This window comes from Chelon labrosus, assembly GCF_963514085.1.
Source record: "Chelon labrosus genome assembly, chromosome: 9".
In the NCBI taxonomy this organism is placed as follows: Eukaryota; Metazoa; Chordata; class Actinopteri; order Mugiliformes; family Mugilidae; genus Chelon; species Chelon labrosus.
This window is the reverse complement of record NC_140359.1, coordinates 22,654,554-22,670,151: the sequence shown is the minus strand read 5'-3', so window position 1 is coordinate 22,670,151 and position 15,598 is coordinate 22,654,554. Positions and strand designations below refer to the sequence as shown.

Genomic DNA, 15,598 nt, shown 5'->3' with positions numbered 1-15,598 from the left:
CTGATGAAAGCCTTCAACAGGAAGTCAGGGTGCTCGGGCCCAAAACAAAGATACGCTTGGGAGCATGGAATGTGTGCACCATGTATGAAACATCTAAACTTGCCGAGGTTACCAGAACTGAAAACGGCAAACCTATTGTGGGGCGAAGCACAGCATGCTGCACAGGATAGGACCAGATGGAAGCAGATAGTCGCAGTCTTATGTTCCACCAGGAACAAAAAGGATTAAAGGGGAACTACTGTTTTTTACAACCTGGACCTTATTTCTGACATATAATACGATCGTTTACTCACCCATATAACTTTGGTGTCATTTTTAGTCCTTCGCAAGATATTTAGCTCCAGCGGAGCGCCGCGTATATCCATATAGTGGGAGTGATCGGGGCACCAAAACGCAGCCTCTAAATAACACATTATCTGCCGTGAAACTCGTTCATTTCACCAATATTTTGTTATGATATGCTAGTACTATTCCCCGCTGAGTCCGGAGTCACCTGTTATCATCATCCGGGGTCTGTAGACTGACCTACTAACCTCTGACCTGGATGATGTCATCTCTGAGCGCCGCAAGCACCCACAATGGTCGACTTGTTTACCTGTAATTTGCTACTGCTAGTTTTTTGCAACATGGCTAAATATTTTTCCGATTCTGAGGATGTGGACGATGACTTTGTTTATGATGGACGTCCTTACCGTTTTGAGCCAGAGTATACGGATGAGGAGCTCGTTGAAAGGAGGATGCGGAGGCAGAGAGAGGAACAGCTGTCCAAAGAACAACAAACCACTGCACGTCCGCGAATAGATAACAGGTAACTCCGGACTCAGTATTTTAAGACTTACCTCCACTGGAAGATGATTGGTGCATCTTCGTAGGTAATACCACACTAAGGTAGTGCTTACACACTAATATATGCAATTCATATATATTTCTGATTATACGTACTACTGTATTTTATTTATTATTTTGCTTATAACTTACACCTATTTTTCTTTTTTACTTGTGTTTTTCAAGAGTGTTTTTTTTTATGTGCAATTGAACAACTGTGATCAAGCAATCATGACATCATCCAGGTCAGAGGTTAGTAGGTCAATCTACAGATCCCGGATGATGATAACAGGTAACTCCGGACTCGACGGGGAATAGCACTAGCGTATCATAACAAAATATTGGTTTTGCGGCGGATAATGCGTTATTTAGAGGCTGCGTTTCGATGCCCTGATCACTCCCACTATATGGATATACGCGGAGCTAAATATCTTCCGAACCCACACGGAAAGAACCTATATAAACATATAGGTTTTAATATAGGTTTTGAATATATGTGACATACATAAAATTGGCCGTTTTCATATATACGCATATATGCTATATAGTATATATGCAGCATACATATTATCATATGTATGCTGCATATATAACGTATACATGCAGCATATATGCACAGATAAACTGCATATAGGTTTCATATATGCGCATATATCCTCATATAGGTTCTTTCCGTGTGGGTATATGACGATATATGAAACCTATATGGAGTTTATCTGTGCATATGCCGCATATATGATAACATATATGCGGCATATATACGTTATATACGTTATAAAACGGCCAATTTTATGTATGTCACCTACATTCAAAACCTATATTAAAACCTATATGTTTATATAGATTCTTTCCGTGTGGGAAGGACTAAAAATAACACCAAAGTTATATGGCTGAGTAAACGATCGTATTATATGCTAAAAATAAGGTCCAGGTTGTAAAAAGCAGTAGCTCCCCTTTAAAAGTTGCCTTATGATGTATGAATTAATAATTTTCTCTGTTGTTTTGTACCATTGTTGCACAAAAATATCCTGTCAAAAATGTTTTGACAATAAAATGGTCCAGAATAAATCGGTAAATTACATAATTTTCATCATGTACCATCAAAATGTGTGCAGCACTAACTACCACGATCAACCCAGTCGTCCCTTATTTGGAAATATGTGCTTGAAATGATGAAAAAATGCCATTTTTTAAACAAAAAGCCCGTTTCGTTTCAGCCCTTCCTCAGAATGAAAATAGCCACCATGTGTTTGGCCACGTGACCACGCGTACGTGCCCCAGAACGACGTAGCAGCGTAACGTAGCGGTGTAGCCTTCGCTTAGTTTCCTCAACCAAACACACTCAAACTGATATTGTGTGATAAAACTGGAAGTCAGCCGGTGGAAGAGGGGCTGTTTATTCAGAGGAAACACACACAGACACACACACAGACGGACCCAGCGGCCCTTTTTTTTTTTTTTTTTAGCCTCGCTTTCCAACAAACTCAACCGTCGCCGCGACGAAACTTGACTTACTGGCGTTTAGGAGGACGGAGGATTCCTGCTTACAAAACCCCAACGAAAGGCTGGGTTTTTTTATTTTAGCTGTGGCTGCTGTCGAAAGGCGGGGAATACAAAGCGACGTGTGCCAAAAAATAAATAAAAAGACATCACATTTTTGGACTCGCCGAGGCAAAACAAAAAAAAAAAAAAACGGGATTACTACAAAGCCTGTTCGTGGTGCTGTGACTGGCCAGCGATAGTACATGGATTATCTGGTAAGTGAATGAATCGAAAACAAAAATGCTACGGTACACTTGTTTGTGGACGAGTGCCTCTAACGTGTCTGGTTTCTTTACATTTCGGTCTCCAAATCAAGACAGTGATGCCACACAGGTGTGTAAACTACCAACAGTTAGCGTTAGCTCTTTATTACTGTTTATTAGTTAGTAGTTAGCATTAGGAGTAGCACCGCTTGTTGTCTTATGCTAATGTGTTAGGTGTAGCCTGTAGTGGTTCAGTGCAGGGTCTAACTGGTTGACCCAGACCTCTTATTTGTTTACATGTGAAACACGATAACTAGCCAACCAGCTACACCCTCGAAGTACTTTTTTAGCTCTGTAATCAAGCTGCTGTTTCGTGCACATAAAAAACTCCTGCTAAGCTCTAAGCTGCACTCTTGTTTTGCACCCGAAGCTACACAGTTAGCACTCGTTTGAGATGTTAGTTAGCCCCCCCCCCCCCCTGCATGTTTTATACTTACACATGACCCAGAGATGGATTTGTGTGCAGGCTATTGTGGCAGCTTTAGGCCGGGAGATTATGATTTTTGGGCCTTTGCCCACATTGTAGTGCTGGGATGGGTGCTGCTGCTGAAACGGTGCAACAATAGAGAGGAAGCTGTGACTGGAGGCTTTCCCTGGGAATTTATACACAGACATTGTGCTGTCATCCACGCAAGAAAAAAAGGGGGGGGGGGGGGGGGGGGGGGGGGGGGGAGCAGAGTGACAGTGTGCAATGCAGAGGAACTTGCCCACCCAGTGTTTATCAGCTTGTTCGTAATGGGCCGCCCAAGATGTGAGACCCAGGAGGAACTTTGAACTTAGAGCTTCGCTGGGACATGTCTCGGCTCAAGATGGCAAAGTCCTGTCCCGCGAGTGCCACCGGGACGGTTAATGACTAGCTGGTCTGTGGTTTGCAGAGTTATTCTGTAAACTCTCGATGGAAAGTTTTCGGTACCAAAGGGTAAACCAGAGAGACACAGCTGTCAAAAAAAACAACGCCCCTCAACAACAAGGCCTAACTCGTGTCTGCGTCCGTTTGAAGTGTTGCACGGACAGCATCACGATTATTAATCATTTGAGGACAAATTACAGTACGCTACAACCTCCCATATAAACTCACTAACATTATGAATCACATTGTATTACAACAGTCACTCAACCATCCTTCATTATTGCCTGAGTTTATGTTGAAACTGCATCTGAAATGTGGTGTTTAACTGCGTGATCACTTTGGAGCATGTAGTTTGTGATGCTGTTAAGATTGTTTGAATTAAACACTAAAGTATTTTTGTGATTTGTTCTAGCCCACTGGCTAAAATGTCAAAATAATAAAAACGTCTGTCAGTTCAACACAATACAGTTCAATAGTACTACAAACCACGGCCTCCAAAATGAAAACACAGCCATTTTAGGCAAATTCTGAATACTTAAACCTACATGAAGCATCATACTTTTCACTAATGTCCCTAATCAAGAGAGTGTATTTTGGACTCGATTAAGGATTTAAGATTTTCTGTGACTAAGACACTTTTGTGTGGAAGGCACAGCTGTAACTCTGGACTGTTGGAGCTGAGTGCTTGGCTGTCCTCTGAGGTCAGGCACTCAATAGGCGCGGGGCCTCCTCTCCTGCTGTGCAACACTGGAGACCTGGCACAAAACCTTGGCCAAAACTATGTCTCTCTCTTTCTTATAAATCAATAAGAACACGTCGCTGGACCTTTTAATAAGACGCGCTAACGTTGTGTTTGCGCTTCAAGGTAAGGCTTTAGGTCAGGTTGTGTTTATAAGGGTAGATGGGAATGGAAGCAGACAATTATTGCGCATATCTGGGTAATAACTGTAGTTTGAGTTATGATAGCGGTAGAGATCTGGTCCACGGTGGTTCTGTCTCATTTGGGAGCTGTAGCATGTTGAAGGGACCGGACTTGTGCATGTTCAGCAGGGTGTCATAAAAAAATATCAGGCCTAACCTCAGCACTGAGAAAGGAATTTGGTACTAGCTGTTGCCATGACAAATTCTTGACCAAACTACAATTGCGCTGTGTGTCCAAATCTCGGGCCTTAACGGGTGTGACATTAAAGCAAGGCACTTTCCGTGGGAGAACACTTTTTATTTCTTTTTACTCGATAAGTGGCTGTTACTTTGGTGCAAAGCCACACCACAGATTTCTGCTATACATGAAGGAAGAAACCCTCAGGTGGGCTGACGCTGTTCTTCTGTGGAATCTAAATTATGTGAGCGTCTCAGCACCGACCTCAAGCTATGTGGTATTGATGATAATTAAACAGAGTATTGTCCGTACCTTTTCTCTTTCAGCTCATGTCCAGGAAGTAAAAAAACTTTTGGGGAAAAAAAAAAGCACTACCTCAGCATCAGCTGAGAAGGTAGTCATTCAGCTGTCATTACTATTTATTACCAGGCTGTCAGCCACCTGTTTACTGAGTCCCTTATTTTTTGTTTGTGTATTTGTTCTTTGTTGGTTGGGACAGCATTAAAACCTGTTAAACGTGACCTGGTTTGGCTGATTGGATTTAAAAAGTGTCAGGCTTTTTTTTTTTTGTTTTTTTTTATGTGTGTAAACTCAGTTGTGAATAAGTTCTGAAGTGGAGTGGCATTTATAAGTAATTTATTTTTGTGAAATTATCCCCGAAGTAAATGTACAGTTCTTCTTACTGTCCCGATCAAGTTTTTGTTACCCCCCGATCTGACACCGATCTTTTAATATTCAATATCAGCCGATCCAAGCGCATATCCGATCTTAAATAAGCTAAATGTCCTCCCCTGGGGAATCATAAAGTCTTTTCTTGTCCTCTAGATCACGTGTGCATTGTGAGACTCTATTAAGTCCAATAACTGAGATGTTCCAGTGCCGTAACCCTCTCTGTAATATTTTTCTCCTTGACAATGTCTCGAGGAAACGTTTCCCCTATTTTAAATGCAACGCTCAGTGTTTGTTGTTGTTTTGGTGCAGCCTTTGCCTGAGGGGTCTCGGCATATTACCTCGCCAAACATCCACATTGTAAGTTTTGCAAATTGCTGTCTGACTGACTTTATTTTCCGGAGTAAAGTTCCTTTGCACAGCAGACATGATCAACCACGTGATTTTAATTCATCTTCTAGTTTGATTTTGGGCAGCTTTGTCGCCAGCCACCCACCACTAAAACAGAAGAAGAAGTGGTTATATTCTTTGCATTTTGGCAGCTTTGACACTAAACAACAAAGAGGAATATGGCAGACCTAAAATAAACAAGTCACTACAAAAGATCAGGCTTGGCTGAAGCAATGCAATCATTTTTAAAATGCCTGGATCGCACCCAGTACCGATCTCCTGATACCGATCGGGACATCCCTACTTCTTATAATAAATGCCAGCGTTGAATAGCGTTGAAAGTGATTTAGCTTTGTCTTTCTTTGGTATGTAACAACTGGCTGGAATTTAAACGCTTAATATGAGAATGTAAAAAAAAAGCTGCAAGTGGTGAGTTTCATTGTAGATGTCAGATATCAGGATTTAAAAACAGTCAAGCAACATTGCTGCTTATTGTGTCATGTCAGGAAGCATTGCACCACCTCACAGCGAAGAAGATACAAATACAAGTGAGACAGTGGTGCTGTAAATCTACTGACCAGTCCAGTTCGGTAGGTAACTGGTAATCAGACAAGAAGAAGAAGAAAAAGTTGCTGTAACTTTGAATTACTTAGCAGTGAGAAAAAAAAACCAGAACAGAGGCTGAACAAGTTATGTGTACGTGTATATTTCAGAACTGGAAGTGGGATTTTAACCGTCTGTTTGAATATGTCTACAGTAGTATGCTTGCTCACATTTGCCTAGAGGGCTAGTATGTTTATCGCTCATCTGCTTCTTGTCCTTGTAGACTCGTCTCTCTCATTGGTAACTGTGAAAATACTGATGTAAGCATCCACATGTTAAGTCACCGATGTTAAAAATGTTTGTTAATCGGTGTCACCTTGGTGGTTGCAGATGCAAATCAAACCACCCGAAATGTCAGAAAGAGCATGGGTGGAGAGACGTGTAAAACTGTAGATACTGTACGGACGAAACGGAAGTCTGCTCTACTTTGTATATTGAAACTAACTTCCAGTAGTGCTATATATGTTTATTGGTGTGTCTCTTTTCACCGACACACATAAGTAATGTCATTGTTCAACCAGTAGCAAATATCAGGCATAACATTATGACCACCTGCCTAATATTGTGTAGGTCTCCCTTGTGCCTCCAAAACGTTTGTGACTCATCCCACAGATACTTGATCAGTTTGAGATCTAGTGAATTTGGAGGCCAGGTCAACACCTTGTCCTGTTCTTCGTGCTTTTTTGAGTTGTTCCTAAAGCGTTTTTGTGTGTGTGCCTGTGTCAGGTTGCATCCTGCTGGGGATGGCTGCTGCCATCAAGGAGTGTCATTGCTATGGGTTGGGGATGTCTGGTCTGGTCTAGGTGGGTGCTACATGTCTAACGGGCCGTCCACACGGAGACGCTTTTTGGTCTAAACGCAGATGTTTTGCATCGTTTTGGCCGATCGTCCACACGAATCCTGTAAACGCATTGCCCTAAAACGCACTTTTCTGAAACCGGGTCCCAGGGTGGAAAAATTCGCAAACGCAGCTCATGCGTTTTCATGTGGACGGTGAAAACGCATACAGGCGTTTCAATGATGTCATCGCCACACCCCTCGAGCAGCCTTCCCACCTCTTATATCCCGCGAGACGTCTCATAACAACATCAACAACAATGGCGGACTACATGCTCGTGTTCCTGCTGGAGAAGATATTGAGCCTATTAGGGTTACCAGGGCAAAATATAATTTCTCCTTGAGTTTGGTTTCTTCTAAAGCCGATTTGTAAACAGCGCTCAAGCTTTATGCGCATGCTCTGCCTCTCCTCTCCGTTTTTGGTGAATTTCTGAAACTGAAACAGCGCCACCTTTAGGCCTGGAATATGAAGTAGCGTTTTCAGTCGTGTTGAAACGGATCCGTGTGGACGCGGATATTCTTGAAACGATGCCAGGAAAAACGGAGGGGGGAAAAGATCGTTTTCGTACGTGTGGACGAGGCCTAAGTAACATCCACAGGAATACCAGGTCCAAAAGTCTCCCAGCAGAAGATTGAATTGTTACAAGATGGTCAATTTTATTCACTTCTCCTGTCAGACTTAGACTTAGATAGACTTTGTTGATCGACAAGGGAAATTGCTTAAACAAGGGAAATTGCTTAAAAGTGGTTAAAGTGGTCAGTGGTTTTAAAGTTGTGGCTGATTGTTGTATGTCCATTAAAAGACCAGTGCATTCTGAAGAAGGCCTGTTTTTAATCTTAATGATCGTATTTATTCAGTTTCCCTTCAGACATGTGTCATTTGAAACCTCCCTAGATGATTGCTGTCATTCTACATTTTAGCTTTCAGGAAGTAATTGTTTGTGTTGTTCTACACATTTCTTAGGGTATACAAAGGGAGTGTAGCATTTTGAAAATAAACCATTTAATCCAGCCATGCCATTGTTTGTCGGATCAGCCTTCATCATAACCTTATGGAAAAATAGTCCTGCATCAACTGTACTGTTCATCAGAGCAGATCTCCTGTCCAAGGGCACACAGCAGGCTGTGGCAGATCGACACCTCACAGCGGCAACACAGAGGAAAGAGAGCTGAGAGGAAGTTCCTGGCTGCAGCTTGTTAGTATACGGGATACAAGGCTGGAGTTCTTTCACCTCAGCTTTGTCCCCTATATGACCGCATTACGCACCTCGCTGGTGCTGGCACAGATCTCTGCCAGGTTCTTTCCAAAGGCAAACAAAAATGACTTTTTGTCGGCAGATAAGAGCACCATCCATGTGTGCTTTTTATTGGTGGACTGATGTCAGGCTAATAATTTACTAGTGTACTACGGTTTCTCATTGAATTGATATGATTTTTTATTTGCCTAAAGTTTGTTCGTGTTGGTCACGGTTCTCGAAACATGCCCTTTTATTTAAAGCGCCTATAGCCTCTAGCTGTAACGTGAAATACCTCTCTTGAGTAAGACAGCATTCCTGAACCCCTGCCACTGATTTTAACTTGCAAGGAGCATGTCGGGGAGCTTTGGTGTGTCGGCTTCGCGGCTTATTGCAGTGATTCCCTAGTGTCTGTGGAGAGTGCTAGTGAGTCAGCATCTTGGGCTGGAGCAGCATCACGGCCGCATTTGGAGATAATAAGGTTTCACATTGCTGTTATCATTATCAAGTACAGGCACTCTGAGTTCCTTTTTATATTGACTTTCATATACGTTGATGGACCGTGACTCTAAAGAGGCGATAGTGAATGTTTTCCGTATGTTTTATTGCTTTTTACTTCCTTTACTTTATCTTATAGCATCGAACTGAGCAAAGATTTTGGTCTCTAGAGAAAAAAATATGAAGGAAATGCGTAGGGATTAGGCTCTAATGTCTGTTTGAAAATCGCACCAGGGCACAAGCTGAGTAAAGTGCTGTACAACAGGCTATTGTGAGTTGGTACATGAGGAGTCACATTACAAAAGGAGTTATCTTTTACACTGTATTGTGCATTCAGTATATTGTGTTAGACAAAATGTGTTAGGATCTATGTATTGGTTGTTGTTGGAAGAATTATAATAGACAGCAATATGACAAGGGCTCTTGGCTGGAATTATTGAGTAACCTATCCTAAGCAAGAGAGACTCACAGTTTCTCTTTTGCTTTGATTTTTAAGTTGGTGACATGATGCTATGTGACAACTAGGTGCACAGTAGATTGTAGTTTTTCCTTTATAATCTAGAATAAAGGTTAACTTCTTCGGTAGTTGACTTCAAATGCACTGGAACTGGATTTTCTTTGCGTATTTCAAGTAACTGTGCATTCAACTATTGGTATTTCTGGGTGTGGGGCGTCACCATAGACAGTATCAAGATGGGCGGCAGAACAGCTCCTCAAAAGTGAAGCCAAAGCAAGTAGAGCTCCCCCTGGTGACTGGCTGCAGTATAGGTCATAAGCTCCACCCCCTCCATGTTAGTGGATGGGCCAAACTAAAACACTATAATACACGTTGAATAATTTTTTTTTTCCAAGGATGGTTTCTGTCATTTCAGGTAGTTAATATAATATTGATGCATGTTCTAGTGTGAATTATTTGGATAAGTTTTGTTTTAGTTAGTTATTTGACGCTATACAAACAGGATGTGACATAATGGCGACCACCAGTTGCCATGCCAACCGCTCCGTAAAGCGGTCCCATAGGACCGTGAGAGTTGTGGCTCCACTCTCGGACCGTACTGCGCAGACTCTGGTTCCAAAGTCGCAAGACTGGGCTGCCCTGTGTCCCCGAGAAAATAGCATCAGTTTGGCCAATGCAAGGAAGTAGTGCCACGTAGTCCATATTATATACAGTCTATGGGCGACACAGTGGTGTGGTGGTTAGCACAGCAAGAAGATTCTGGTTTCGAATCCATCGGCCGACTGGGGCCACTCTGTGTGGAGTTTGCATGTTCTCCCTGCGTCTCTCTGGGTTCTCCGGCTTCCTCCCATCGTCCAAAAGACATAATCGGTGATTACCGCATCTCACCCAACGACAGCTGGGATAGGCTCCAAACTCCCCCGCGCCCCTCCAGAGGATAAGGACAGAATGAATGAATGAATGAATAAATTTCTGGGTGTGGTATAATCAAACCGTATTCCGTTTCTCTATCTTTACCGGCATTTAATACCAGAATGAGTTGAACAAACGGTCAAATTCAGGGTATGTTTCCTCTCAACCGCGTACAAAAGCTAATCAGAGTTGTATGAATGCAACTGAGTAGAAGCCAAACAGTTCGCATATAACATTTAAAATTCTGCATGCAAAACCAAGATGTTTGCATTGTTTAAAGACCCGAATCAATTGAAACCTACTCAGCGGTCAGTTATTACGTAGCCTCATCGGATTACAGTTGAAGTTTGCGTATTAAAGCTGCATTGTGTCGGCAGCGGTGGCAGCGGTTGTTGCTCGACAGCTGAGCTAACCAAAACAAGCTATCTGAACATGACTCACAGTTCTCCCCTGACAGACGTCCGACAAAACGTCCCACTGCATTTATTGAAATCCCCATGACCGCTGCAGGCTCAAGTGGTCGATCCTTTCATCCCGCTCCATGGTGGAAAGCAGTGGTTTTCATACTTCGTAAAGCTGTGCATGCAGTATGGGCATAGTGTGTGGGTGTGTAATGGTGACTAATCCAATTTGCAGTCTTATTCTGGATCTCTAGTAGTCAGTGAGCCCTTAATCTCTGCGAAGAGAGAGGGAGAGAGATCCTCCCAAACTAATCTCGAGCTTGTGTCTGTCCGCTGATCCTAGTGGTAATAGTTTTTTTTTTTTTTATCTTTCTATGAATGAATAGAGGGAGTAAACAAAAGACAACCTTCAATCCTGCTCATCTGCACCCTTCACAAATCTCCAATTTTAAAAAAAGAAAAGAAAAGAATTGGCTTTGTGGGTATATGAGGTGCTGACCGTGAGACGATGAAGGGCTGGACTCATGTCGTTGACCTGGCACCGTTGTGTGCGGCTACTCCTGATCCTCCTCCATCCATTCACTTACTCGAGAGGCTTGGGTTGTTTGTTGCCGGGGGTTACGCTTGTTGTTGAGCACAATGTCGGAGCACATGCAGCTCTCCCTTGCTTTGTGCAGGATTGGGATTTACACGGTAAGAAAATGCTTATATGCAACTGTGTATTTATTTATTTTTTTGTGGGGGGAGAACGGCAGGAACGCGTTGTGGTGTGTGCTACTAGTTTCACTACGGTTTGATCTTGTTGTGTTTAGAAATAGATACTGACCAAGCAACCGTGGCTGCTGCTTCACCGCTGCTGCTGCTCGCTGCTGGTTGGTTGCTGAACGGAGAGCACGCTCCGGTTCATTCGAGTGGGTGTTAACATAATATTAAGGTGGAAAAGGTGGATGTAAGTGCAAAGATTGATCATGGTCCCCCTTTTTCTTTTTCTTGTAGCTCCTAGCAACTGGCTTGAGTCAGTCTTAAGTACATGGATCCATGAACGTTATCCTAATAGGTCTTGATGGAAATATTGTTAAAATTGTTTTGCCGTTGCAGCGAATGCGCAAGAGTAAGGTTAATTAACAACAATTGACATTAAAAATGAACGTTTCGTAACACTGCAGTATTTACAACATATTTTTAGTTATATTTTAACCACGGCCGATGACTCATTGCGTACTGTCAGGTCTCCTGTTATTCCCTGACCAGCTGGTGAAGCTTTTTCAATGAACATCAACAGGGAGGTTTATTTTGAAACCGAAGTGTTAAACAGTAACCTTTTTATGATACACACTTTGTATGACTCATTCCTGTAGCTATGCATGAATCAAATGAAGTGGAATACGGCAGATGAGTGTTACGTTTATTTGAATTTAAAGCAACAGAAGAGATTGCTGTTGCAGGTCTTCTTCATTTCAGTCTAACAAATAAGATGGTTACTAATGACATCCACTGGGCATGTGGCTCTGCTGTCAACACTTGCTTTCCCATTAGTCCATACGCTTTGTCATCTTCCATGCACATCTATAACACTTCAACAGGCATCGCTATCCCTAGAGCCACGCTGCTAGCATGATTAAAAAAACGGATTCAAGCTTGGACTTGTTTTAAGCTGTTGATTAAATTAAGCAGGAAGGTAAACAAGCAAGAATACCATGTTATGTCGTGGTATATTAATAAAAAATACAATTAACCGAGAACCCCCAGGATTCCGTCCACAAAATCAACCTAAAATCTCTTTCATTTGAAACTTTGAACATTACATGCATGTCAGAAGAAGGTTAAAACATTTTTAAGTTGTTTTTAAGCGTCTCTCTAATACCCCATGCAGACATACCAAGTGATGCTTCTGGGAGTCTCTGCACCGTGGGAGTAGCTGCACCTCATCCTGTGTAAATGATGTTGCTCAGCTTTGCAGACTTAAAATAAATGCGGACTTAAAATTAATTTAAAAGATGAGCTGTAATCAACAGTCTGGACCCAGAAAAAGTGAGGGTGCAAGAGGACACATTGATGAAGTGAGGGAAATTTGTGACTTACTTGTGTCTGGTGACTACTAGATGTAATCCAGCATAAGTCTCAGTTTTATTAGCGATGGGTATGGATCCAAGCTGCAAACTGGACTATCAGTGATGAGTCCAGTGCTTGTTTAGTAGACGAGTAAAAAAATATATTGTGGGAATACTGAGCTCTAGAGATGTGGATCAGGCTTCCATTCAAGGGTTCAAAGGAGGGATTGTTTTTTATTGCCTTCAGTTCATTGAGATTCAAGACCCTGCTGAGCCACCACAATATTCTGTACAGTGGTGTGCAAAATCAAACCTTCAACATGCAGGCTTCTGTGGTAGATGAATGCTGTGATATGTTCTCTGTCTGTGATACTAACATTGTTGTGTTAAAAAAAATGCTTCAGTATTTAGTGGCAGTCTTTTCAGTTCCTATAACATTATGTTAATCAAGGAACCCGTCCTCCCCCGTTTATAGTATCTTTGACATTTAAGCTTGAATGATCTCTGTATAAACAACAAACCATTCTTGTTGTGAATGGATATAATCTCTCTGTCTGTTCTCTGTAGTGTCACACACACACACACACACACTGCGCTCACTAAAAATAACAAAAGAGACAGGAGGTTAAACTTTTGCTATTATCCAACACTACATTTTAATCAGTCCCTATCGCTGCACTGTTAGTGTGTTACTTGTTGAACTCTAGACGAAGCCCGGGCAGCACTGACGGTGCCAAGAACCTATTGAACTTGCTGTATAATGGTTTCTGCTGTCCCTTTACCCATCCCAACACCCTGCCTGTTAATCTGACAGTCAAGTTTAACCTTAAAAATGATTGTTCACAACATTTAACTGGTAAACATAATCTTATCTTCAGTCAAATGCTATCAAATTGCAACGGTTGCTTACTTTTTCCACAGCCAGCATGTTCATACTTGCCATCTTTTCACAACTTTCTGAAATGAAGAGGAGCTGTTACACGATTGTGAAGAAAAATATAACTCCCGTTGTTTTTCCAGTATTTTACTCGGCTTCCTAGAGAGTTGAGCAGTAGAGGCATCTAAAATACAAAAGCCCCTCATTTAAAGACGGAATATATTATGAAGTTTTCATCTGAAGATTTTTGGCTTATTCAGCTTCGTGTAAAACAAGCACTAGTGCTGGATTATTGGTTATTAATCAACTGCACCAATAATAAACATCTATCTGATTGAGCATGTGATTGATCTTACATTTATTCCATAGCCGTTATCAGAGCGACACGCTGTAAGGCTGAAGAAATAGAAAACTTAATGTGGTTTTAAAAATTTGGTTAAGACAAAACTCTGTTTGTAAATCGCCGTTAAGTGCATACACCTTATTGATTAGAAACTGAGGATATCCCTGTTGGTATTGGGCCCGATCCAGGAATTTTTAAAATGATCCAATCGCATCGGCTCCAGCCAAACCCAACCTTTTGTAGTTATTTACTTTAGGCCTGCATAAACCAAAACCACTTCCCTGAAGCGTCAAAACGTCGTCGTCTTCTTCTGTTTTAGTGGCGGTTGGCCTCCATCGAAGCTGCCAAAAAAAACGAAGAAGAACCAAAATGACATGATCACTAAACAGGTCTGCTGTGTGGAAGTACTTTACTGTGGAAAAATGAAGTTAGTCAGACGGCAATTTGTAAATTATGCAATGTGGATGTTTCGCAAGATAGTAAGGAAAACGAATACCCTGAGTACATTACATGTGATCTAGGAGAGTATACGTAAGATAAGATAAGGTTTTATAAATCTACAGTGGAGGATTTTTTTTTAATTATTATTTCAGATCGGCTCGGGGGCTAGAAGATCTTAATTGGGACATCCCTATTAGAAACCACAGCAACTGTGTGAGGACAGCAAGAACTATACCTGTAGCTTCAACTGAAACACACATCTAAGTGATTTCCGCTACTAACTGTTTGCTCAATATAACCCCCTGTGTCGGGCCTTCTCACCATTACCCCTGTCGTGAAGTGAAGGGAGTATAATAAAGCCCTATACTGCCTAATCACGTATAAAACACCTGTCTAGTGTTGAGGTGGTATAGATTTTGTACTATTTATAAATCCAGGAGAAATCCAGTCATTAGATCTGCACAGACTTTAGTTAAATGGCACCCTTAGATTAAGCAAATGTCCTTTTAGAGGGTCTCCGAGGGTCTCAGACAATACAGCATAAATCAGACCATGCGGTAAGATTTTGGTTAAGTTGATTAAGTAGCAGCACGTGCCACGGGACATTAGTCTAAGTGACCATGTGCAGCAGGAGCCATAGCTACCGCTGTTCGGACCCTTAGCCATTAAATGTCTTAAGTAGCACTCCATGGCCATCTCATTATGTTATTAATGGAGTGGAAAAATGGCTGCTTCACTGATTTTCTCGCCCTAACCCTCAGGCCCATATCAGCCTATTTAGACCAAGAGTCTCAAGGCTTCTTTAAGTTTTAAATTTGGAAAGAAACCACCTAGTTTGCACGGTGAGAATGACCTACTTGAAGAACAAAGAACCCACACAAGGTGGCTCGGTACCTGTAATCTGAGCATGCTGATTCTAACGCTGCAAGAGACTGGCTGGACAAACAGGAACTAAACAGAATCTTTTTACTGAAGCTGGTGAAGCCACCTTTTAATGTTAAGGCCTGAAACCAGTTAAGTCATTATGCATCAAAACAAACAATCTTATTTTACACTAGCTAATAGTAAAGCTGTCTGAAAAACAGTCCTGTTATGAGTCTTGCCTTTACAAAGGCTGTAATTTTAGGTTTAAAATATTAATTCAACTGTACAGATACTTCTGATAAAAATGATTTCACAGCGCTATGGATTAATGGGTTATGTCCCTGTGAAAATAGGGCGAAAAACGGTTTATGTTAGAGATTTGTTTTTTTTGTGCAGCTGCCACCGCAGTGGTAACATCTGCATCCTGTTTACTGTATGATG

The 15,598-nt window shown here is 41.7% G+C and overlaps 1 protein-coding gene across 1 annotated transcript in view; it reads left to right on the top strand.

The window, feature by feature from the left end:
• Positions 1-1,945: 1,945 nt before the first annotated feature.
• Positions 1,946-15,598, top strand: part of arl15a (ADP-ribosylation factor-like 15a) — a 94,464-nt gene continuing 80,811 nt past the window's right edge. The window contains exon 1 of the mRNA XM_084551901.1: positions 1,946-2,582. Within this exon, the coding sequence (XP_084408027.1) occupies positions 2,571-2,582 (12 nt within the window). The 5' untranslated portion in view covers positions 1,946-2,570. The remainder of the gene's footprint in view (positions 2,583-15,598) is intronic.